Source organism: Osmerus mordax, chromosome 24 (assembly GCF_038355195.1).
Source record: "Osmerus mordax isolate fOsmMor3 chromosome 24, fOsmMor3.pri, whole genome shotgun sequence".
NCBI classification, from domain to species: Eukaryota; Metazoa; Chordata; class Actinopteri; order Osmeriformes; family Osmeridae; genus Osmerus; species Osmerus mordax.
The window spans coordinates 1,214,700-1,242,046 of record NC_090073.1 but is presented as its reverse complement, the minus strand read 5'-3'; the positions used below and the strand labels follow the sequence as shown (position 1 = coordinate 1,242,046).

The 27,347-nt window shown below is 42.9% G+C and overlaps 1 protein-coding gene across 4 annotated transcripts in view; it reads right to left on the bottom strand.

Moving 5' to 3' along the window:
* The window catches only part of rasgrf2b (Ras protein-specific guanine nucleotide-releasing factor 2b), an 83,072-nt gene that overhangs the window by 39,104 nt on the left and 16,621 nt on the right, over positions 1–27,347 (bottom strand). For all 4 annotated transcript variants that reach the window (XM_067227568.1, XM_067227569.1, XM_067227570.1 and 1 more), the window contains exons 8-15: positions 26,794–26,987; positions 26,511–26,620; positions 19,479–19,597; positions 18,509–18,669; positions 18,141–18,207; positions 17,332–17,465; positions 17,090–17,172; positions 2,552–2,800 (exon numbers count right to left, since the gene is read on the bottom strand). In XM_067227568.1, the coding sequence (XP_067083669.1) occupies positions 2,552–2,800; positions 17,090–17,172; positions 17,332–17,465; positions 18,141–18,207; positions 18,509–18,669; positions 19,479–19,597; positions 26,511–26,620; positions 26,794–26,987 (1,117 nt within the window). The remainder of the gene's footprint in view (positions 1–2,551; positions 2,801–17,089; positions 17,173–17,331; positions 17,466–18,140; positions 18,208–18,508; positions 18,670–19,478; positions 19,598–26,510; positions 26,621–26,793; positions 26,988–27,347) is intronic.

The window sequence follows — 27,347 nt, the reverse complement described above, 5'->3', positions numbered from 1 at the left end:
TACATTGTAACACTGAGGCTGTAAAACAGGCACATTAGTTTTGCACTGTAATGAACATATCAATACATGTAGGCTATACTAACACAAATAACTAGCCTACAAACCTGTATTGCCTATGATATAACACAGAGCCATCCCATGGCATAAGCGAACTAAGCGGCTGTTTAGGGCCTCCGTGGCCACCAGTGGGCCCCCAATAGCACATGAAATTACATCTTAATTAAAAAATTATATATATTATGTTAATGGTAATTATACAAATTCGGAGGGGCCCCCAAATCAATTCTGCTTAACCCTGTAAGACCCCTTGTTGTAATATTACAACATCACCTTTAGTTGTCCAAAAAACACATTTAAAAAAAAGACCACATTTTCATAGCTATTGGGTCTTATTGTATTGCTTTGCAATGCCATTGGATACTAAATGTGTATATAGATCCGGCTATAAGGCCATGAACTCATTCCACCAGCCAACTTTCCTGGAAGCGAATCTCCTTGTTTCATTGGACGGATATATCAACATTAAAGTAAGTAAATTCCATGAAATATATATTTTTTGGTTATTGTTAGAATATGTAGTTCATGTAAATACTAAGTTATTGTGGAATTCATGCATCACATTTGATTTTCAGCTTGTTTTGTCATTTGGTCAAAATGGTAGCTAAAATAGCAATTGCACCTTGCACTCTACATGGAGACATTACACTTCTCGAATGTTCAGATGCAGGATAAATACTTACAGAAATATAATGTATTTGATGATTCACACTTTACAAATGGGTTATTTGTTATAATTTTCAGTTTAGACCAGATTTGAAGATTTCTAAATCAATGTTATTTCTATGTTAGAAGTGGTATATAGTCAACTGTTTTTTTACATCTGGACTTTGCTTGTTTGCCCAAATATCTGCTTGTTGCACAAGGCAGATACTGTTTGTGGAATGCTTTGGAGGATGGTTATTCAGGGACAAGTGTAAATGTTTTGGAATGTGGGGGTTGCATGTATGGTGCATTATTCAGGGACAGGTGTGAATGTTCTGCAATATGGGGATGTAAGAGGTCTTGTATCTTCCTTTTAGAATGTTAAGAAGAGAGCACATTAGGCTATCCAGACAGTATTGTGTGCCTTCAGTGGAATGTATTGCATGAATAAGGTATACTTGAACATACTATAACTATTATTTCCATTTCAGAATGACACCATCATGGAGAGTTTACTTCAGTATGCATGATGTCATTGATGCTATCCAAAATGGAGAAAGTGATGTTGACATGGAATCAGACACCAGTGATTCGAGTGATGGTGGTTGAAAATGTTGAGGAAGTGGAAAAAGAGGATCAGAGACCCACTGATTGTCCAACTAATGATGATGATGGTAAGGACATCGAGCAAACCAACACAAGCCAACCAAACCACAACATATGCGCTGTCAAGTGATATGACAACAGGGCAGTCACACTTGTGTCATCCTTTGCTGGCATTGATTCTGTGCAAAAGATTCAACGCTGGAACAAAGCCACCAAATATTACATTGAAGTTGAGAGACCTCATATTGTGGGTGCATACAACAAATACATGGGCGGTGTGGATTTGCTGGACTCATTTGGAGCCAAATACAAGTTCCTCATGAAATTGTGCAGCTGATAGTTACATCTTCTGGCACACTATTATCATTGCTGTGATCAACGCCTGTCTCCTCTACAAACGGGACTGCAAGGCTCTCAATATTCCCAAGAAAAAGATGTTGAACAGGAGACTGTTTCAGGCGCAACTAGCTTCCTCTCTCATCCTGACAAACACAGCTGTCAACACACCAAGGAGAGGGTGGCCATCTTCAGCCAGGGGGAGCCCTTTGACATCGATAACTGTGACACCTCAGAGACCTGTGACTGCTCAGAAGAGACCATCCTCAGGTAATGGGGTCCACCAAATAGGGTCCCAGCCAAGAGGGCAAGTGAACCACATACGGATGTGCGCAGGGACATGGTCGCACATTTCCGGTGAAGACAACGAGAGGACGCTGCAGACACTGCATAAAAGGATATTCTAATACGCTCTGCAGAAAGTGCAATCTCCGTCTCTGCTTTTCAGAGGAAAGGAACTGCTTTTGGGACTACCATTGCACGTGAACAATGGACCCCGGGGTCTTTGAAGTTTTCATTCTCTTTTTATAATATTTATCAATTTTTTTTCTCCATAAATTTTGATTAATCAAAATATGACTGTTGGGTGATTATTATTAATGAAATGTACTGTTATAGTGCTATGTGAGCAATCCAGACTCCAAATTAAACATTAGTTGTTTTTTGTATTTGTTCTGACAGTTTGAGAGCAAATGCTGAAATTCTGCTCCCAACTAGGCCCAACGTTGCATTCCTGCAAATCTAACAAAATACAGCAAACAAAATAATTATAACATTTGCGGGAAATGTATTACGCTTGTTGGATTATTACATTAAAAGCTGCAAATTTGTATTACGTTTGTGGTTTACTACGTTTGTAGAATGCTGTTACTTTGCGGGTCTAACAAGGTGTGTGTGCATATGTTACCTGATGGGAATGGAGGTAAAAGGTTTCTTGTAGATGTCAGCCAGCTTGTCCATGATGACAGAGGCGGAGGTGAAGACTCTGTAGGTGTGTAGGAATGTGTTGAGGAAGTCTATGGACAGGAAGCGCAGGTCTGTCAACCTCTCCAGCAGGCGCTCCACGCTGGCATACCGGATCTGGGGGACCTTGCACGAGTTGAGCGTCTTGCTGAAGCAAATGTCAACATCATCTTTATGGAGACGCATATCGGATCTGATGGACACATAACCACACACACACAACCACAACCAAGCACTTGTGAAACATCTACAGTATCTTTCAAGCTTAATCATCTGAAGTGACTATAATTGTAATTAAGACAATGATGAATGCGTATGTGTGTGGGTGTGTGTATTGTGGTAACCACTGAGGGGGAATCGAGGCGAGCCACCTCAAGACGCACATGAAGCAGCGGCAGGGTGAACCACACTGGTGGGTTTTATTTCTAGAAAAAATAGGTCTCAAAGAAAATCAGTAGACAAAAATCAGTCACTAAAATTCTTCCTCTTGAAAAGAAGTCACTCTGTGTCTCCTTTCTACACCGGTGTGCCGTCAGCCTAGGGGTGTAGGCACAGCACAATTAGTAATCACCTCTTTTTGTCTCAGTCACCACGCTGAACACTTCTGCTCTCTGTTTGGAGCTGGCTATTTTTACGGCCTTGTCCTAATCAGAATCAGAATGGGTTTTTATTCGCCTTGAAAGTTTGCACAGACAAGGAATTTACTTTGGCCGAAAGATACCGACCGAGGCAGCCATTATCGGCGCCCCCTTGAAATTTCAGCAGAAACATGAGGAGAGGAGAGAAAAAGTCAACCCCCAGACTATGCTCCTAGAGGAGTACAGTGTGGGAACAGCAAAAAACACCTCGGCACATACATTGTACAACATTACATAACTCATGACATGCATAGGGGGTGGGAAGCCAACGCAAACAAGCAGCATCTGGACCTGCGGCCGTAAAAGGCGCTGGTCACAGACCCGCCTGCCACACTGGGGGAACGAAGCAGGCGAAGGCGTTGGATGGGGGTGGGGGGGTGATGGCATATCTGTAGTAGGTGAAAGTTAGTGTATGAGTAGGCCTGGGTTGACGCCTTCGCCTAGGCCACAATCAGTCAGATTCAAAGTTCGCAGATTGTATTGCCATGGAGACATCCTTGGTCGTGACCCAGACAGAGACCGCAATCCACAGGTGTCTATGGGAGGGGGGAAGGGAAGAGACTACAAGAGAGTCTCACTGCAGCGCTCTCCAGGGGAGTTGTTGTTCCAGCAACGGCCTTGGCCAAGGCCTGTGCTGGTTACGGGGCCGAAAGCAGATAAGATTGGGGTTGTTGTTTGGTCGAGTAGCCGCATTCAATTTCCACGTCTACACATTATGGTCTCCAAATCGGTCCACTTTCCTTTGCAGAGCCGCTAACTTCTCCATGATGTTATCCATGTTGCGTTGTAAAGTCACAGTCTGAGCGCCAACAGCTCTGCCCATCGCATCAATCATGTCGGGCAGCCTTAGGGGGCTTTTGACAGCTGTAGCCGTTTCATCAATTTTCCGATATACCAGGGCAGCGCCTAATCCAATCAGCAGAAAGCCTGTAATCATGGTTCCGAATAGGTAGATGTCTTCCACGTCCTCCACGGAAAGCAACGCTAGGCACACGACACGCCACTTCTCCCACGCGTCCATCGAGTAGCCAGCTGCGAACAGTTAAGTTCCCCCGAACCCAAGCTTCTATTCGAGAAGATGGTGTCAATTGCGTTGAGACCAGCTAATCAATTCCATGTTTCTTGCTTCGGAGAGTGATGCGGAGAGTCTCTCGAGTATACAAGACAAGACAATACGATAGAAGCCAAGCAGGGAAGGTCAGGGAAGGGGAGGGAGAGAAAAAATGCGACCGCCTTCGCCGAGAGCCAAAAGAAAATGTAATTGGTTGGGACATTGTAAAATGTAATTGTCTGATTCACTGCAGGTGTGTCCATTCCTGGCTGAGGGACGCGAGCAAAAGAGACATACCTCCCGTCCACGACACACCCGTGCTTCAGCGCGTGGTGCTGTCCATGGTGCTGACTGGCCTGCTGCGGCGGATTCAGCCTCAGGTTTTCCATACTACCCCATCCCCAGCAGAAAGCCGGGGTCCCAGTGCCCCGGCCAACAGCACACTGTTCCCAGACCGGTGCTCCACCTGGAAGTCAAAGTCATGCAGAGTGAGACTCTAGACCCCGATGTTAGTGTCTTCTGCTACACTCATCCACTTCAAGGGCACATGGTCAGTAACCAATGTAAATTTCCTGCAGAGCAGGTAGAACCTGAGTTTATTGAGGGGCCACTTGATGGCCAGGGCCTTCTTTTCCACCTAGAGTAAGCTCTCTCATGTGGTAGGTACTTCCTGCTGACATAGGTGACAGGGTGCTCCTCGTCACCTTGGTGTTGGGAAAGGACAGCTCTAAGGCCCACTTCCAAAGTGTCTGTATGGACTACAAATGGGGAGTTGAAGTCAGGGGTGACAAAGACTGGCTGCTGACAGAGGGCCTGCCTGAGCACCTTGTCTTCATTCGTGGCGTCCGACCAGTCCATGCGTTGGGGCTGGTCTCTCTTGGTCAAGTCGTGCAGGGGGCCAGCCAGAGTAGCAAATCTGGGGATGAAACTTTGCTAATTCCCCATCAATCCCAGGAATGACTTAACTGTTTATTCATGGTGGGGCAGCCAGCTGAGGATGGCCTCTACTTTGGGTTACTGAGGCCATACCCGACACAGTACCCCAGGTAAGCGTCCTCCAGACCTAGGAAGCACTTCTTGGAGTTGGCCGTCAGGCACGCTGACCAGTACTCCTCTCAGGTAATGGAAGTGGGTGGTCCAGTCTCCACTGTGCACGACTATGTCATCTATGTAAGCAGTACATGTATGTGTTCTCCTGGTGCAGTCTCAGCACCCGGTCCATCCTACGCTGGAGCTTGGCAGGGGTATCGTGCACCTCGAAAGGGAGTACAGTGTAGTGATACAACCCGTCTAGAGTTACAAAGGCTGTGCATGGGATAGGCACTTCATTTAACTTACGGAAGTCATTACAGAATCAATACGTAGCATCCGGACTGGCGACGTGGACGAAAGGGCTGGACCAGGCACCGTCAAATTCTTTATTACCCTCAGTTGCAGCACATTCTACACCTCCTCTCAAATGGTACTTCTTGTGCCTCAGGCATGTGGTAGGAGTGGAGGAGCACCTTTTCTCCTGGTTTGGTCTGGATGTCTTGTTGGGCCATGGTAGTCCTCCCTAGTTGGTCTGAAAAGACATCCAGGTGTTGGAGAATAATTTCACAGAGGGCTTGCTTGCTTCTGGTTGGACCAGAATTGTTCGCCGAGCGGGAGAGGCTGTGAGACCAGGGACCGGGGAAAGTGCCAGTGATCTGTCCCATTTCTTTTTGTAGGTTGAAGTGATACAACTGCGTGGGCTTGCACCTCTCTGGCTTTCGTACCTGGTAGTTGACGTCCCTAACCTGCTGGATGACCTCATACGACCCTCCTCGGTGGGGACTAGGACTCGGTCACTAGGCTGGAAGGTGCATAGCTGGGCTGCCCAACACTGAGTTGAAAGCCTGTGAGATCTGTCTGCGTGTAATGCTTGCTTCAACCTGGAGTTGTCTTCCTCAATGCTGGATCCACAAATAAGGACATAATCAATAAATACCTTAGTGCCTGGCACACTCTTGATCTGTTCTATGGAAGACCTCTGGTGCCGAGGTTAAACCAAAAGGCTGCCTCTTAAATAAGTATCGCCTAAACAGTGTATTAAATCTACACAGACTGATCTTATGCTTATCTAAATATATTTACCAAAACTCAGCAGAAGCATCGAGAAGTATCTGCTTCTTGCTATGTTTCCAAATATTTCACTCCTGGTTGGCAACCGAAAGAGCTCTCTTTTACATATTTATTCAACTCTTTAGGATCTATACACAGTCTAAGAAGCTCACATTTCTTCTGCATTATGACTAAGGAGTCATGCTAATGGTACCTTCCTAGGTGCATGGACTACAGACTTCTTGTTCTCATCCAATTCTATTTTGTGTTTTAGCTTTAGTTTTCATTTGCCTTGGAATACATTTGTGTATGCATATTCTACATTTTTTAGCTTCTGAACTGATCCATCACTATCACTCAATAAGCTACATGACTTTAACCCAATGATGGGTGCCTTGTTTCCCTTCACAATTACAAAAGAAACAACATGTGCTTCCTTATCTATCTTTAGCATCAATATCCCTGTGGTCGGAATTACTCCCTACTATACAATTTCAGTGTCAGATTGTGCTTTGTATTTACAACAGGCTTTACCTGCAACCTTGACTGTTCAGTGTCTGGGATGATGTTGACCTGAGCTCCAGTGTCCAGTTTGAAAACAATGTTTGTGCCTGTGGTGTTGCATGCGGCTGATCACTCGTCATCTGGTCTGGTTTTTTGCTTCAAGTCCATGATAAACTCAACAGTCTCTGTTTCTGACTGCCTACTATTAAAAACATATCTTTCATATGTCAATTTTTTGGGGGGAGTGCAGAAAGCTTCAAATTTGGAAATTACCAGATTATAGTCCTCCTGCTCCTCCTCATTTAGCTGAAAGCTGTTGAAGACATCAATGGTGTCCATTCTGGCAGTCTTTAAAAACTGAGAAGCCACCTCCCTGAAATGAGTCTCTGCAGGTTGGGATGTCTGGAGACTTCAGCTGCTGATCCATTTATCCTCAGATTGCTACCTTTGCTATCTAATTTACATTTACATTTATTCATTTAGCAGATGCTTTTATCCAAAGCAACTTCCAAGAGAGAGCTTTACAAAGTGCATAGGTCACTGATAATAACAACAAGATAGCCACAAAAACATTGCGAGTAGCCAAAACATGAAGCACACATTGTGAACAACCAAAGTAAGTGCCAAAGGGAAGAACCATAAGAGCATGTAGTTAAACAAGTTACAATTAAACAACATGAACCGCTATAAGTGCAAGTGTACCTGTAGAAAAAAAACAAGCAACAATAATAAAACAATATATCACAGCGAGTACAAACATTTTAAATCAGTTACCACTAACCACAAGAGCAACAAGTCTCTAAGCAAGAGTCATTGTGAACCTTGAGGAAACTAACATCGGGTCAAGCAAACCATTCCTAAGTACCGTTGTACTCCCGGAACAAGTGCGTCTTGAGCCTTTTCTTGAAGGTGGAGAGACAGTCAGTGTCTCTGATGGAGGTGAGGAGTTGACTCCACCACTGGGGGGCCAGACAGGAGAAGAGCTTGTGTTGGGACCGGGCGGTCTTGAGCGGTGGGACCACCAGGCGGTTGTCTGAAGAAGACCGTAGGTGACGGGTGGGGGTGCAAGGCTGCAGGAGAGACTTGATGTAGACGGGTGTAGTCCCGTTCACTGCTCGGAAGGTCAGCACCAGGTTCTTGAATCTGATAGGGGCCATGATGGGTAGCCAGTGGAGAGAGATGAGGAGCGGGGTAACATGGGAGCGTCTGGGTAGATTGTAGACCGGGCGGGTTGCACATGCTGGGAGACCAGCGAGCAGCGAGTTGCAGTAGTCCAACTTGGAAAGGACAAGTGCTTGGACTAGCAGCTGGGTGGAGTGCCCAGACAGGTGTCTCCTGATCTTCCGGATGTTGTAGAGGGTGAATCTACACGACCGGGAGACTGCAGCAACGTGGGCCGTGAGGGAGAGCTCGTCTTCCATGGTAACCCCAAGGTTCCTGGCAGAGGATGAAGGGGTCACCGTCGCAGATCCCAGGGTGATTGAGAGATCGTGGGAGATGGAGGGTTTAGCCGGGATGATGAGAAGTTCTGTTTTGGCAAGGTTCAGCTGGAGGTGGTGCTCGGTCATCCAGGCGGAGACCTCAATCCTAGCTGAGATCCCTGGATCGGTCGGGGGGAACGACAGGTACAGCTGCGTGTTGTCAGCATGGCAGTGGTTTAGCTAGCTGAATTTAGCTATCAATTTAGCAACTTGTCTAGTATGCTGGCTAATGTTACACAGTACGCCAACACACTTCCAAAATCCACAATCAGTGTTGGGAAGGATACTTTCAAAACTTATTTTGTTACAGAACACAGAATACATGCCCAAAAATGTATTTTGTAACGTATTCCGTTACGCTGAATACTTGGATTACATGCACATTGAATTGCATTTTAGAAGTGCAGGAATACGGCCATCAAATCCTGCTTACTAAACTGCGTTTCCCGATAACGTTGGATCTTAGTTGTTACGAGGGTTCTCTACTAGCAAAATAATGAACCATCGTTATTTCTTACGTGCGTTTCCCGAACATGATCGTAAGGAGAACCCTCGTACGTGTCTCTTAAGAACTACTTGAGAGTGGATGAGAGGCATGCTTTGGCCAACCATGGTACGCGAGTTTGCATCCCCCGTGCATGTGATGGCCATGCATTGGCTTAGCCAATAGCATTGCAGAAGGAAAGAACGAGAGGCAATGACATGGGAGCGATAGATGTATTTGTGTACGTACAGTGTAGAAACCACCAGATAGAAGTTCTGGGAAATGCATGGAGTTGCCTTAATTGGGTGTGCTTTGCCTTCGGCAAGGGCACAACCTTTGTTCTCTCACATATATATTATTGGGTGTGCTTTGCCTTCGGCAAGGGCACAACCTTCGTTCTCTCACATATATATTATTATTATTTTTATTATTATTTTTGCCCCCCTAAAACTCAGTCAATATTTGGCCTACATAAACAAAGTAGGTGTCAAACGTTTCGTCTTGGTAGCGATTGAGTTGCTTCTATTGGAATTTACGTTCCGTTGCATGGTTTAGGCTGAAGTTAAGTTTTTGTGGCGAAAAGTGAAGCTAACGGTGGCTAATTTGCTAGCCACAGTCACTGACGTTACTAACGTTACTAACGTCACTACGTCACTAACGTCACGAAAACACGCGTGACTACCTTTGGCAGAACATTCGTTTCGCATCTGTTAACTTGGGGGATAGCTAGGCTAACTATAGCTTTACTGCAAGGCAGCTGCAGAAACGCCACAAGCAAAGAGGCCAGGGTGATAAATATTTACTCATTTTACTTTGTGATATGACACACAATTGTGATGTGTAATGTACAATATAAGCTGATATTATTAAGGAAGTACATCTACTTTCGGAAACAGTAGTCTACCATTTCACTGAAGTATTAGCATCATGACATTAGCCTGTGTTTCCCGGGCAACACATACTACAGTGGTCTATGATGTAGCGTTATCTGTTTTCAATCGTTTTTTCAATTCCTCACATATACATTTTCGTTGTAGGATTTATTCTGACATTAGAAAACGATTTGTTGGTGAAATTACCATTACCTGTGGTTTCAAACCAGTGTAGCTCACTGCAACGCTGTAGCTTACGCGAGACACACTACAAAAACATCTAGCTACAGTACTCAGCTGTTTAGGAAGTCAAACGGCGACAGAAAATGTTCGGCACTCCCCTTACTTAAATCAAAAGTCTATCTAACTACTAACCTGAACTTCATTGCCACAGCATAAACGTTGTCAATCTGTTCATGAAAATAATTAATTTCAGCCTAAACCGTACAACGGAACGTTAAATCCAATTCAACCAACGCAATCGCTACCAAGACGAACACAGCAGTAGTCTACTACTGTACCGTAGTAGTACAATTTACCGGGGCAGCTTCTCCACACAGGGCTATATCGCACTTTGCGTTGTTACTGACAATGATCGCTACCAGTGAGCTTTTTATGAATGAGCAATTTTCCACTAAATAAATGTCAAGCTTATTTACGTTTTGGGGGGCATATTTTCAGTTAGCAGATGGTACTGTTTGAATCGCGATTCAATCTTCTACTGCCGGGTAACGTCGTAGAATAATCTTCAAAGGGGGTTCTTTAATAATGAATGAATGAATGCAATGAGTAGGCTAAATGCTTGAAAATATCACGAGAAGGGAAAAACTTAAAAGGACGTTTAAGTCATAGAGATTAGGTCAATTTTTACACCGGTCTGCCAAATTTATTCGTTTTGATTCAACGATGAGGCTGCCTCTTGCAGGGGAAATGAGAAGACATCTATTTCATTCTACACTTCACTCGTATTTTCAGTTGTAAATGAGCAGCAAAAAAAATATGCTTTTAAATCTATGTAATCTTTATAAATAATAAGTATGCATTTTTATATAACATATACAGAAATATCAGTTGTAAAAATGTCTTTCAAAAACGGACCCCTGTGCAACCGACGCAAGCAAGCACACCCTACAATTTCCCCAGAAATTGTACCCTCTCTAGTTGGGTGTGCTCAAGCCTTCGGCGAGAGCACAACCTTTGTTCTCTCACATATATATTATTATTATTATTATTATTTTTATTTCTTTTTGCCCCCCTAAAACTCAGTCAATATTTGGCCTACATAGACAACGTAGGTGTCAAAAGTTTCGTCTTGGTAGCGATTGAGTTGCTTCTATTGGAATTTACGTTCCGTTGCATGGTTTAAGCTTCAGTTAAGTTTTTGTGGCGAAAAGTGAAGCTAACGGTGGCTAATTTGCTAGCCACAGTCACTGACGTTACTAACGTCACTGCGTCACTAACGTCACAAAAACACGCGTGACTACCTTTGCCAGAACATTCGTTTAGCATCTGTTAACTTGGGGGATAGCTAGGCTAACTATAGCTTTACTGCAAGGCAGCTGTAGAAACGCCACAAGAAAAGAGGCCAGGGTGATAACTATTTACTCATTTTACTTTGTGATATGACACACAATTGTGATGTGTAATGTACAATATAAGCTGATATTATTAAGGAAGTACATCTACTTTCGGAAACAGTAGTCTACCATTTCACTGAAGTATTAGCATCATGACATTAGCCTGTGTTTCCCGGGCAACACATACTACAGTGGTCTATGATGTAGCGTTATCTGTTTTCAATCGTTTTTTCAATTCCTCACATATACATTTTCGTTGTAGGATTTATTCTGACATTAGAAAACGATTTGTTGGTGAAATTACCATTACCTGTGGTTTCAAACCAGTGTAGCTCACTGCAACGCTGTAGCTTACGCGAGACACACTACAAAAACATCTAGCTACAGTACACAGCTGTTTAGGAAGTCAAACGGCGACAGAAAATGTTCGGCACTCCCCTTACTTAAATCAAAAGTCTATCTAACTACTAACCTGAACTTCATTGCCACAGCATAAACGTTGTCAATCTGTTCATGAAAATAATTAATTTCAGCCTAAACCATACAACGGAACGTTAAATCGAATTCAACCAACGCAATCGCTACCAGGACGAACACAGCAGTAGTCTAGTACTGTACCGTAGTAGTACAATTTACCGGGGCAGCTTCTCCACACAGGGCTATATCGCATTTTGCGTTGTTACTGACAATGATCGCTACCAGTGAGCTTTTTATGAATGAGCAATTTTCCACTAAATAAATGTCAAGCTTATTTACGTTTTGGGGGGCATATTTTCAGTTAGCAGATGGTACCGTTTGAATCGCGATTCCATCTTCTACTGCCGGGGAACGTCGTAGAATAATCTTCAAAGGGGTTGTTTATTCATGAATGAATGCAATATGAGTAGGCTAAATGCCTGAAAATATAATGAGAAGGGAAAAACTTAAAATGACGTTTAAATCATAGAGATTAGGTCAATTTTTACACCGGTCTGCACTAATGTCACGAAAACACGCGTGACTACCTTTGGCAGAACATTCGTTTCGCATCTGTTAACTTGGGGGATAGCTAGGCTAACTATAGCTTTACTGCAAGGCAGCTGCAGAAACGCCACAAGCAAAGAGGCCAGGGTGATAAATATTTACTCATTTTACTTTGTGATATGACACACAATTGTGATGTGTAATGTACAATATAAGCTGATATTATTAAGGAAGTACATCTACTTTCGGAAACAGTAGTCTACCATTTCACTGAAGTATTAGCATCATGACATTAGCCTGTGTTTCCCGGGCAACACATACTACAGTGGTCTATGATGTAGCGTTATCTGTTTTCAATCGTTTTTTCAATTCCTCACATATACATTTTCGTTGTAGGATTTATTCTGACATTAGAAAACGATTTGTTGGTGAAATTACCATTACCTGTGGTTTCAAACCAGTGTAGCTCACTGCAACGCTGTAGCTTACGCGAGACACACTACAAAAACATCTAGCTACAGTACTCAGCTGTTTAGGAAGTCAAACGGCGACAGAAAATGTTCGGCACTCCCCTTACTTAAATCAAAAGTCTATCTAACTACTAACCTGAACTTCATTGCCACAGCATAAACGTTGTCAATCTGTTCATGAAAATAATTAATTTCAGCCTAAACCGTACAACGGAACGTTAAATCGAATTCAACCAACGCAATCGCTACCAGGACGAACACAGCAGTAGTCTATTACTGTACCGTAGTAGTACAATTTACCGGGGCAGCTTCTCCACACAGGGCTATATCGCATTTTGCGTTGTTACTGACAATGATCGTTACCAGTGAGCTTTTTATGAATGAGCAATTTTCCACTAAATAAATGTCAAGCTTATTTACGTTTTGGGGGGCATATTTTCAGTTAGCAGATGGTACCGTTTGAATCGCGATTCCATCTTCTACTGCCGGGGAACGTCGTAGAATAATCTTCAAAGGGGTTGTTTATTCATGAATGAATGCAATATGAGTAGGCTAAATGCCTGAAAATATCATGAGAAGGGAAAAACTTAAAATGACGTTTAAATCATAGAGATTAGGTCAATTTTTACACCGGTCTGCACTAATGTCACGAAAACACGCGTGACTACCTTTGGCAGAACATTCGTTTCGCATCTGTTAACTTGGGGGATAGCTAGGCTAACTATAGCTTTACTGCAAGGCAGCTGCAGAAACGCCACAAGCAAAGAGGCCAGGGTGATAAATATTTACTCATTTTACTTTGTGATATGACATACAATTGTGATGTGTAATGTACAATATAAGCTGATATTATTAAGGAAGTACATCTACTTTCGGAAACAGTAGTCTACTATTTCACTGAAATATTAGCATCATGACATTAGCCTGTGTTGCCCGGGCAACACATACTACAGTGGTCTATGATGTATCTGTTTTCAATCGTTAAAATAAACATTCCTCACATATACATTTTCGTTGTAGGATTTATTCTGACATTAGTAAACGATTTGTTGGTGAAATTACCATTACCTGTGGTTTCAAACCAGTGTAGCTCACTGCAACGCTGTAGCTTACGCGAGACACACTACAAAAACATCTAGTTACAGTACACAGCTGTTTAGGAAGTCAAACGGCGACAGAAAATGTTCGGCACTCCCCTTACTTAAATCAAAAGTCTATCTAACTACTAACCTGAACTTCATTGCCACAGCCTAAACGTTGTCAATCTGTTCATGAAAATAATTAATTTCAGCCTAAACCGTACAACGGAACGTTAAATCCAATTCAACCAACGCAATCGCTACCAAGACGAACACAGCAGTAGTCTACTACTGTACCGTAGTAGTACAATTTACCGGGGCAGCTTCTCCACACAGGGCTATATCGCATTTTGCGTTGTTACTGACAATGATCGCTACCAGTGAGCTTTTTATGAATGAGCGATTTTCCACTAAATAAATGTCAAGCTTATTTACGTTTTGGGGGGCATAATTTCAGTTAGCAGATGGTACTGTTTGAATCGCGATTCCATCTTCTACTGCCGGGTATCGTCGTAGAATAATCTTCAAAAGGGGTTGTTTATTCATGAATGCATGCAATATGAGTAGGCTAAATGCCTGAAAATATCATGAGAAGGGAAAAACTTAATGACGTTTAAATCATAGAGATTAGGTCAATTTTTACACCGGTCTGCCAAATGTATTCGTTTTGATTCAACGATGAGGCTGCCTCTTGCAGGGGAAATGAGAAGACATCTATTTCATTCTACACTTCACTCGTATTTTCAGTTGTAAATGAGCAGCAAAAAAATCTATGTAATCTTTATAAATAATAAGTAGGCATTTTTATATAAAATATACAGAAATATCAGTTGTAAAAATGTCATTCAAAAACGGACCCCTGTGCAACCGACGCAAGCAAGCACACCCTACAATTTCCCCAGAAATTGTACCCTCTCTAGTTTATTTTGAGAGTGAATAAACTTGTGTAACAGATAAGTATCGTAATGTAATCCATTTATTTCAACAATGTAACTGTATTCAGAACTTCTCATCATCCCGGCTAAACCCTCCATCTCCCACGATCTCTCAATCACCCTGGGATCTGCGACGGTGACCCCTTCATCCTCTGCCAGGAACCTTGGGGTTACCATGGACGACGAGCTCTCCCTCACGGCCCACATTGCTGCGGTCTCCCGGTCGTGTAGATTCACCCTCTACAACATCCGGAAGATCAGGAGATACCTGTCTGAGCACTCCACCCAGCTGCTAGTCCAAGCACTCGTCCTCTCCAAGTTGGACTATTGCAACTCGCTGCTCGCTGGTCTCCCAGCATGTGCAACCCGCCCTCTTCAGAGGATTCAGAACGCGGCGGCCCGCCTGGTCTACAATCTACCCAGACGCTCCCATGTTACCCCGCTCCTCATCTCTCTCCACTGGCTACCTATCATGGCCCGTATCAGATTCAAGACCCTGGTATTGACCTTCCGAGCAGTGAACGGGACTGCACCCGTCTACATCAAGTCTCTCCTGCAGCCTTACACCCCCACCCGTCACCTAAGGTCTTCTTCAGACAACCGCCTGGTGGTCCCACCGCTCAAGACCGCCCGGTCCCAACACAAGCTCTTCTCCTGTCTGGCCCCCCAGTGGTGGAATCAACTCCCCACCTCCATCAGAGACACTGACTGTCTCTCCACCTTCAAGAAAAGGCTCAAGACGCACTTGTTCCGGGAGTACAACGGTACTTAGGAACGGTTCGCTTGACCCAATGTTAGTTTCCTCAAGGATCACAATGACTCTTGCTTAGAGACTTGTTGCTCTTGTGGTTAGTGGTAACTGATTTAAATTTTTGTTCTCGCTGTGATATATTGTTTTATTACTGTTGCTTGCTTTTTTCCACAGGTACACTTGCACTTATAGCTGTTCATGTTGTTTAATTGTAACTACATGCTCTTATGGTTCTTCCCTTTGGCACTTACTTTGGTTGTTCACAATGTGTGCTTCATGTTTTGGCTACTCGCGATGTTTTTTGGCTATCTTGTTGTTATGATCAGTGACCTATGCACTTTGTAAAGCTCTCTCTTGGAAGTCGCTTTGGATAAAAGCGTCTGCTAAATGAATAAATGTAAATGTATTCTAAATACCAACTATTTAAATTGTAACTGTAACGGAATACAGTTACTCATAATTTGTATTCTGAATACGTAACACCGGTACATGTATTCCGTTGCTCCCCAACACTGTCAACAATGACCTAAACAAGGCAAGTTCTATTTCTCCTGGTACCATGTTGTATCTCCTTCGATAGATACAATAGAGAAACTACTCATTCCAAGTACTGTGAAATAGTCTTTCTTTTATTAAACACTAGTATGTACAAATCATGCCTTCAATCCAACGGTCCACATCAACTGAACTGCCCAAAGCGCGGGCTGCCTTAGAACTATATAAACTGCAGTCACGGACATTACACACTACAATATAATATGCCACAATACCTGTCTCAAGCGCTGTTGCATCTGCTCGACATGCTCAATCCCAGTGCGGAAGACTTCCCTAGGCCTATTTGGCAATGTCCAGAAGTCTCCACGGTCTCCTTCTGTACATGAGCTCAAAGAGGGAGAAACATGTGGAGGCCTCATGGAAGGAGAAGAGTACATATGGTAGGATCTGGTCCCAATTCTTCCCATTCTCCTTGATCACTTTCCGGGCAACTATTTCCGTGTCTGGTTGAACCTCTCTACGGGTTTTCTCTATATGTATGAGGAGGATAAACAGTTCTGTAGATGTTTCACCTGGGAAAATCTCAACATTTCTTTTATAACAGAGGACATAAAACAGGATCCTGAATCCGTAAAAAAAACTTCCATCCTTCTGCACAATGTGAATGGTTCCTTTGCTGCGGCCTTAACTGTCGCGGCCCGGAGCGGCACCGCGTTCGGGTAGTGTGTGGCATAGACTACTAACACTAGAATATAACGGTGACCCCAGCAGGTCTTGGGCAAGGGCCACACAATGTCCATAGCCAGCTCTCGAAGAGAACATCTATGATAGGCAGGGGTATCAGTGGGTCTCTCGTGTGAGCTGACACTCGAGACAGGTTTGGCAGTACTCTAAGACTGTTTTCTTCCCCCCCGGTCAATAAAACCTAGCTTGTTCATCGGACGCAAGAAAAAGTGACATACCTCCCATCCACGACACACCTGTGCTTCAGCGCGGGAAGCTGATCATGGTGCTGACTGGCCTGCTGCGGCTGATTCAGCCTCTGGTTACCACAGTATACATGCATGGATGTGTGTGTATGTGCTTGTGTGTTTTCTTACTTGATCATATGAGGCACAGTGACTTTGGAGTTCTCCTCAAACACACTTGTCATCAAACCATTACAACGGATATTATCTATGCACTAGCGAGAAAGAGAGAGAGAGAGAGAGAGAGAGAGAGGGGGATGGACGCATAAGAAGAAAACAGAAGAATATTACTTTGATGACCATAATGAATATACATATACAGTTGCAGAATGAAGTCAGTGTATGTGTGTGTGAGTGTGTGTGTGTGTATGTACCTGGCTGATGTCACTGGTCCAGGCAGCCTTCTCCTGTCTAGAGGGAGCCAGCAGAACCACAGTGAAGGACGCTGAATCACACGGCTCCACCACCAGCTTGAAGTCCAGCTGACCAAACACCTGGCCTGACTTAGCTACACACACGCGCACACAAATGTACACATGCGCACACACACACACACGGATAATGGAGTGATGATGTCACAGGATTAGACCCTGGCATTTAAAGGAATGGCCATGTGATATTTTAAAGGGAGGCCATGTGTAGACTTTAATATGTGACACTAATTAACCTGGCTGAGGAGCAGGAGGATGAAAGATGGGGAGAGCAGGGTGGAAGGTGGAGGGATCAGGGAGAAGGAGGGATGGGAAGAGGAGGGAGGGGGAAAAATAATTAACCTGGGCGATGAGCAATAAGGAGAGGGATGGGGAGAGTAGGGTAGAGGAAGATGGAGGTAGGAAAGATCAGGAGAGGAGGGAAACTAATGAACCTAGCTGAGTAACAGGGGGCTGGTAATGAGACTTCACAGTCTACTGGGGACTAATGGTGCACACAGATCCTAGCAATCTGAACACAAACACACACAGCCTAGCAATCTGAACACACAAACCTACACCCACACTGATATACGCACAGCCTAGCAATCTGAACACACACCTACACCCACAGTCACATACGCATGCCTAGCTATCTGAACACCCACACCTACATCCACACTCACATTTGCACAGCCTAGCAATCTGAACACACACACCTACGCAAGTTGATGAGCTGGGGAAGAACACACACACATGCATGGTGGACTCACCCTCCTCATCGGCAGCATCAGGCTCCTCTATGAGAGTGCAGTCTATTAGAGAGAGGACCCCTCCTTGCTGTAGACAGGAAGGGTTGTAGTACGTGTGAGTGTGTGTATGTGTGATGAGGGTAGAGGGCTGCAACTTTAAATGGTTTCCCGCTCTCTACTCAGTGGACGAGCCACACAGCTGTGACCTGGTCATTTTTTGTTAAATAACCAATTATGTCAATTGTATCAACAATTGTGCCATTCCCCAATTTCTGTGTACAACCTCCTGAATTGTATGCATTTCAGCCCTCTAACTCTCAGTGGCTGCCACAGTATGTTTGTGTGTGCATGCGTGTGATTACAGGAATGTGCATGCGTATGTGCCTGACCTTGAGCAGGTGCAGCTTGCCCCCTGAGCTGCGTGTGCAGATGAGGAAGTGCTTGGTGAACAGGAAGCACTGTCTCTCTCCTTCCTTCTTCAGAGACAGAGAGCCCAGGCGCACCTTACTGAGCTTACCTCGCTCCACCGACGGGAGCTGGATCAGAGATCCTGATGGGGAAGAAGAGGGGAGGAGGGGGAAGAAGGGGGGAGAGAGATAAAATGGTACAGTATCTGGGTCAGTGTTCACCCAAGGATCCAAGGTCAGGGTCTGGGTTACAGGAGCTTAGAGAGTCAGGGTTAGTGAAATGTAGAGGGTCTGGATTAGAGAAGTAAAGAGGTTCTGAGTTAAAGGAGATTGGAGGGTCAGGGTTGGAGAAATATAGAGGTTTGAGGTTAGAGGGTCGAGGTTAGTGGAGAACGTAGAGGGTTTATGTTAGAGGAGCGTAGAGAATCAGAGTTAGAGGAGCGCAACAGAATGTAGACGTTCTAGGTTAAAGGAATGTAGAGGGTCTGGGTTAGAGTAGCGTAGAGCGTCAGGTTATAGGAATGTAGATGTCTAGGTTAGAGGAATGTAGCCGTCTGGAACATAGAATGTAGAGGTTGAAGTTTAGAGGAATGTAAAGCATCAAGTTCAAGGAATTTAGAGGGTCTGGTTAGAGGAATGTAGAGGGTCTGGTTAGAGGAATGTAGAGAGTATGGTGAGAGGATTGTAGAGGGTCAGGTTAAAGGAATGTAAAGATTTGGTTAGAGGAATGTAGAGAGTCAGGTTAGAAGAATGTAGTGGATATGGTTAGAGGAATGTAGAAGGTCTGGTTATAGGAATGTAGAGTCAGGTTACAAGAATTTAGAGAGTAAGGTTAGAGGAATGTAGAGGGTCTGGGTTAGAGGAATGTAGAGGGTCATGGTTAGAGGAGCTTGGAGGGTCAGGGGTAGAGTAAAGTAAAAGGTTAGAGTTAGGGGAACGTAGAGCGCCTCACCCTGTCTAACGAAGGTCTGGCTGGTGTCCAGTAGGATGTCACAGCCTTCCACAATCATCCTCTCTATTGCCAAGTTCTTACGGATGTTTTCTGTGTCACTCACCTCATCATGCATCACCCTAGACGCACACAGACACAAACACACACCACATACACACCACACAGACACAAATCCCACACACACATCATACACACCAAACACACATAACATACAAACCATACAAATAGTTTTTGTTTATTTGATACAACAATACAATTTGAAACAAAAAATTTAGGCCAGAGATTTTACGTGTTCTGAGATGCAATCTAGGTCATATAAAGACAGGTTAAAAACACATCACACAAATCAATCTGATTCGTCTACAATGTAGCCTATCAGGGACGTGCGGTCAGGGTTGGCAAAAAAAAAATAATGATACAAATATATATATTAATATTTCTCTACTGATCTGTGCTATAAATGTAATTTATGTATGATTCGAATCATTTTACGCATTTTTATAATCAAAATCGCTGAATTTGCGCATGTCCTGTTCAAACAGACACGCGAGATGAGGCAGCAACGAGCTGCGCCTCATCTCAGAATGTGCAATCCCAAACACAAACTGGGTTGAGCGCATGCCTTTTGTTTTCTCATTGTCTGTCACCACTGTACATATTTCCAGACACTTTTATTATATGTCCTTTCTATCTGTGGAATAGAAAATGTATTTTACGTATGTGTATAACCTATTAGTCTGATCCGACATACAGGGGCGTCTTAATAGCACTTGAGGCCCCTGGGCTATGGACTTAGCACTTTTGAAGCCCCAGCCCGCTAATCGCACAATCGCACGAGTTGCTTGTATTTTTATTTACATTCCGTTGCACGGTTTAGGCTGAAATTCAGTTTTTGTGTCAAAAAGTGCCTTGTGTCAACGAAGGGAACTCAGTGCTAGCCTACGTCACAACGTCAGCACACATTAGCAACGACGCATGGATAGAACGTGCATTGCTGTTGCACAGCAAGTATCGTATCGTGCCGTGGTGTACTAGCAGCATTATACATTTAAGCAATTCAAGACTTGCATGTACAGTAAGTAATGTCACAATAAATAATGTATTTAAACTCAAGCTTGTGTGGTGCGTCGCTGTCTTAAATGCCACAGCCTAAACTTTATGTCAAAAGAAACGTTTTTAATTTCCGGCGCATTCAAACAATTAGTGATGGGCATTCCGGCTCTTTTTCGTGAGCCGGCTCGTATGGCTCAGCTCACTAAAAAGAGCCGGCTCTTTTGGCTCCCTAACGGCTCTTTAAAAAATACATGTTTAAACTATGAATTTGACTATGATAGGTGTGAAAACAATTTGATTAAATTATGAAATGAAATCATACTCGACCGTAACCACATATCTTTAAAAATGCATTGATTTGTCATGGCTCTCCTCCGAGTTTTGACTACTCTGACTGTGTGAGTTGGCTCGGCCCTCCCTCATGCAGGATTGACAGGAACAGACGATGTTCGTGTGCGCCTTTAAGCCTACAAGTATTTTTTCGTTGTTCTTTGCATTAGTCAATTATTTTAAATACAATTAAAATTCATTATTTCATAATCATTTAGTTTTTATAGGCTGTATTAATCTATTAAAAATAGAGTCGGCTCTTCGCGAACGACCCATCACTACAAACAATCCCCTCTGTAGTTTGGCTAGCAAACAGCAGCTAGGCTAACTTGCTCGTAGCACAATTCAGATTTTCCACGCAGGGCTCTAGACTTAGACCAAAAAGTCGCGCTTAGGGGCATATTTTCAGTTAGCAGATGGTACCGTTTGAATCTCGATTCCATCTGAAAAATACTGCGGGTGACAACGTTGTTAGAATAGCTTGTCTCAAGGGGGTTCAGCTTGTTTCATATTAAATGGACCCATCTGCAACCGACGCAAGCAAGCACACCCTACAAATTGTACCCTCTCTAGTTTTTGTTACATTTTATTTAGATAAGGGGGAGGGGGGGCTTCCCTCCACATACACCACCAGATGCCACTGTAGAGCAGAGTAATGACACGGCGAATATGGATGTTTATCATCATTATTATTTTGTATTATTATTAAGAGGCCCCTGATTGGTCGAGGCCCCGGGCTTAAGCCCAGGTAACGCCTGGCACACACTGCCTGCTATCGGCTGCGATCTGCTGCGACGCGCCTGGAAGCGCCGCCTTTTTTCTTTCGGCGCCCATGTTATCAAATGGGGCCGACCACACTGGCCGCGAAGCACCGCGATTGCCTGCGATGTGCAGCGATCGTTTCGAGACGCTTGCGAAATCGGCTGCAGGATGATGAAATACACCATACTAGTTGATATATTTTAATAAAAAAACATATTAAGATTTTACTCCATTAATTGTAGACTACGGTGAACATTTGTAGAGTTGTAGACTTTATAATTACACAATGTTGGTAACGAACGTCCTTTACATGTGGTTACCCTGATGAAAACGAATGAAAATAAACAGATTGATCCGTTGAGCTAGCATGCCCGTAGTTGTTTTGTTTGTTTGAGAGAAACGAGTTGTCAGGCATTGCACACAACACACACGCTTGCAGATTTAGCCTACCGAGCCTATTTTGCATTTATTTGTATTTTTAGTAATATTTGTATTTTTTTATTTTTATATTGTAAATTACGGCAACTTATATTTTATTGTATATTTTATTTAATTCTAATTCCACTTAGTACTGCTAGTTTATGTACCCTTAGTATAGATAGTTCACATATTTAAATTTTAGGTCCCTATATGTTTATTGTATGCACCTTCCTGCCAAAGCAAATTCCTTGTCTGTGCAAACTTTCATGGTGAATAAATCCCATTCTGATTCTGAGAGAGAACCCCCAAGTCGATTTCTAAAATCAGCATCAAATTAATTCTCGAAGTTGAAAAGCACAGGGAGTTGTTGTATGACCCCCAGCAACAATTTTACAAGGACAACGTAGATAAGGATCAATGCTGGGATATAACTAATGCCATGTTTATGTACCATGTCAGCGTAAAGGAAAGCTCAGAGTAGCTGAAAGGCTTGATGACCGGCGCGGAGAAATGCGCGTCTGGTGTGAACAGCTTTTGCTCAGTCGTAGCCGATCGTAGCGCTGCGCGGCGCGTCCAGGCGCTTCGCAGCCAGTGTGTCCGAGGCGTAAGCCCGTGCATTAAGGCGCACTGCCGACATAAAACCGCAGTGAAAAAGCAGAGGGGAGGCAAATAGTGCCTCTGCCTCAATGAAGGGCGAGTGCAAGAGCCTGGAAACTGGACTTTCAATCGATAAACTAGAGAGGGTACAATTTCTGGGGAAATTGTAGGGTGTGCTTGCTTGCGTCGGTTGCAGGTGGGTTCGTCCTCTAAATTTTTCCCTTCTAGTGATATTTTCAAGCATTTAGCCTACTCATATTGCATATTTCATTAAGAACACCCTTTGAAACAGCTGACCTAAACAGCTAAACAAAATTGACCCTGGTACGAAATTAAGAAAATACTCATCAGAGATCGACAACAGCTGACGCAATCGTCAACGGAGGCTGACGGGGCTCTCACGTAGCAAACCAAAGTTTTTACAGCAACCTACATTAAAATCTCACCATCTGGCTGTCTTCACAATAGTCATATCGTCATATCATTGCCCTCCTTCTGTTTTTTGGTGTAGAATTGACCGAACTATAAAATTACGAAAATACTAGACTACTGTGACGCTTGCATGGCTGCCGCCTAGGCAGTCTCACGGGCGACCCGCACTCGCTCAAATTACAAAGACTTTCACAACCCAAATCAAAAATCCGAGAAGGCAGTTCCACTCGAAATTGCTTTCTCAACAAAAGGTTGTGCCCTTGCCGAAGGCAAAGCACACCCAATAATGGGAGACCAATGCCAGAGCTAAAAGGTTTATTTCAAACGACGGGACAGAAGATAACACTAGTTAGTAGTTTTTTTGAACCTCAAGAATAGATTTGGCTTTGGACGAACAGCGGAGACTAAATATTAGCAAGAGGGAGGGGGGCTTCTCACCCCTCATTCGCTAACATTACATTCATATCAGAGTAGTAAGCCCTTGCTCCGTTGATTTCACATTATTTCTCTGAGGATTGTTTAATGTCTATGTGAAGCCATTTAACATCATACAAGTGGTTGTAATCACTTTGAACCCAAGACTGCTTTTTATTGGTGAGCTGATTTTGAGAAATTAAACTTAAAGGTTAAAAGTTGCAGCTAAAGTTGTTTTTCAGGTTGCTATGGTAATCTAGTTGCTATGCTAGCTACCTAGCTAGATAAGGACACTTTAAATAACCTTAAACGATTTAAATGGAAGAGATCAATCTGCATGAAATGATAGCTAGTTATCTAGCTGATGTTATAGTCTCTTAGATTTAACTTATGCAATTATAATGGGAAAAGGTAGAAACCCTCAGGGTGCCTGTGCAACTTCGTATAAAAGTGTTAATATTCACAGATATTAACACAAGTTTATCACAAGCTAGCAGCTGCCAACCCTTACAAAAAAAGTATATTAAAGTATACTATAAGTGTACTAAAAAATGGATAGTACACTTTTAGTTCACTTTTGATATACTTTTAAGAAGTATGATTAGAAAAATAGTTCACTTTCGATATACTTTTAAGAAGTATACTGAAAATAGTTCACTTCTGATATACTTTTAAGTATGCTTTGAAAATAGTAGATGTAGGCTACGTTTTCTTATATTATACAGCAAAAACAGTCAAAATACTTTTAAAGTCCATTACAAGTTAAATGTTTTAGATCCATCTTGTATATTCTAATTATTCATGTCTAGGAAAATATATTATGCATTGCAGATTGAATCTTTTTTGTTACTGAAGCTGTAACTTTAATTACGGCCAAAACATTTTGAAGCCCTATACTCTTATACGATACTAATCATTATCAATTGGAGTATTAATGGCAAAAACTACTTGAAAAAGAAGCAGACAGAAGGGTTGCATTATGCATTTGAAGGTTATACTGTCAAACTGACTGAAGAACGAAATAACAACGTGAAACTAGAGAGGGTACAATTTCGGGGGAAATTGTACGGTGTGCTTGCTTGCGTCGGTTGCACAGGGGTCCGTTTTTGGATGACATTTTTACAACTGATATTTCTGTATATTTTATATACTTGTTATTTATAAAGATTACATAGATTTAAAAGATTTTTTTTGCTGCTCATTTAAAACTGAAAATACGAGTGAAGTGTAGAATGAAATAGATGTCTTCTCATTTCCCCTGCAAGAGGCCGTTTGACTTCCTACAGCTGTGTAGATGTTTTTGTAGTGTCTTGTTAACAAGCTGCTAAACTAATGTTCTGCTAGAGGTAGTCACGCGAGTTTTCGTGACGTTAGTGACGTAAGCAGCGTCATTGACTGTGGCTAGCAAGTTAGCCACCGTTAGCTTCACTTTTCGCCACAAAAACTTAATTTCCACTTTAACCATGCAACGGAACGTAAATCCCAATAGAAGCAACTCAATCGCTACCAAGACTAAACTTTTGACACCGAGGTTGTCTATGTAGGCCAAATATTGACTGAGTTTTAGGGGGGCAAAAAGAAATAAAAATAATAATAATATATATGTGAGAGAACAAAGGTTGTGCCCTTGCCGAAGGCAAAGCACACCCAAAAATGAAGATAGCGTGGCTCATTGGCTGGTCAATTCCCATGATGCAAGGCGGTAAATAGTGTTAACATTTGCTGATAAATTTGCAGTGTGTTCGAAATACAAATGTAACTTCATGAATTTCGTTTTTTTATTGTGTCTGCTTAGAATGTAGTGTTTTGTTGCGTGGTAATTGTCATTGTTGTGCTGGTTTACCATTGTAACCATGAGTTAAATTACTGTTACGTTTGATAATAAGAGCTGGATTAAAGCAACATGAGACCATACGCAGGAATTAGCTTCTTTCAGCTAATAATGTCACTTTGCGAGGGCCCCGTTCTCGTCAAGTGATGCAAGATCGGTGGCGTTAGAGGGTCCCCTAAACATATAAATATTATAGTAAATCATAGTAAATGGACATTTATTAAGTTTACTTCTTTAAGTAAGGGAGTCAGGTGGCTGAGCGGTTAGAGAATCGGGCCAGTAATCAGAAGGTCGCTGGTTCGATTCCTGGCCGTGTAAAATGATGTTGTGTCCTTGGACAAGGCACTTCACCCTACTTGCTTCGGGGGAATGTCCCTGTACTTAAGTTGCTCTGGCTAAGAGCGTCCGCTAAATGACTAAATGTAAGTACTTACATTAATTGAAAGTGCACTTGAAAGTATTCCAAAGTATATTTTGAAGTACTTTAGGAAGTATACTTCATAAACTAAAAGTGCACTACACAGGCTACTTTACAGTATTCAAAAGGGAACTTCAAATACACTATAAGTGTACTTTAAAGTGTACTAAATGACCTAAAAAGTGGGCCAATTCAGTTTACTTAGTACAAAAATAGTATATAAGTACACTGCTAGTATACTTTAGGTACCATGATAATAGTATACTTTTATACTTAAGTATACTTACAAATTAAACTTGAAGTATACTTATTTTTTGTAAGGGAAATGTATGTACCTTACCTATGTGTGTGTAAAGAATGCTGATATGAAATATGAAAAACAACCAGTAGTCAATGTGCAAGCTGCCAATTGTATTATAGAATTCCTCATCAACAGCGGGAATCCTTAAACTACAAACAGCATAGCATCCTGTTAAAAGTAGTGACGGCATAAACATTAAAAAAAAATGTCTGATCGTATTGGCTCTTTGCCGACGCAAGGGACGAATCATAAGACGGCTTATATGTGAGCTTTACGGCTGTTTGGATGTCAACACATGCACGTGGCTGCCTGCTGAAATAATTACATCGATTTGTTGGGTAATGCGTAGAATGCATAGGATATTCAAGTCAAGTGTAGCACCGTAATTGGGGCCTCGAAATCGCATCTGCTACGCCAAAATCGTGTATGTTGGCAGCTCTGTACATACGCTTTCACCCACACTCACACACACACCTTGACAGCTCTTCCAGCTTGGACTTGGCAAACTCCAGACTCTTGCGCTCCACATGCTCATGTGGAGTGTGTGCCAACAACTCATGTAGAGTGATGATGTAGCGAGGGATCTGGGAGGGAGAGAAAGAAACAGAAAGGGGCAGAGAGTGAGTTACACAGGTTAGAGATGGATGGTCAATTGTGTATGTGTACGTGTGTATATGTCCGTGTACCTGCCTGCATGTGTTTGTATGTTCCTGCATGTGTGTGTGCATGCATACATGCAAATTGATGTGTGTGTTACCTGAAACATGGGGTATGTGAGGAAGGTTTCCAGCATGCGTCCTTCACAGGCAGTGTTGGCCTCATACTGTTTAAGCAGCTTATCAAAGTCTCTGTTCTGCTTGCAGTTGGCCAGAACCTGCAGGCTGTACTGGTGGTTACGGACAAACTCCTGGTAGATGTTCAGCATGGGGAGCAAGATGTCAAACAGATCCGCTGGGGGTGGGGAGGGCACATTAGAGAAAACACATTTATACGCATTCATCCACTCAGAATGAACCAGACTATACAGTTAGTTTACAACTACACCAGAGCAGAACCAGATTAGAACCAGAGTAGATCCAGGCTAGAATCAAGGCAGAATCAGACTAGAACCAGACGGGAACCAAAGTAGAACCAGACTAGTGCCAGTGGAGAGCAGATTGTCTGTTTATCATTCAGCCTCTTCTTCTCCCTTTTCCTGTCTTTCTCTTTCTTTTTCCTCTGTCTCTGTTTCTCCTCTTCTTTAGTCTACCTGTCTCTCCTCTCCAGTCTCCCTCTATTCCCTCTGCTTCACTTGCTCTTTCTCCCCCTTTC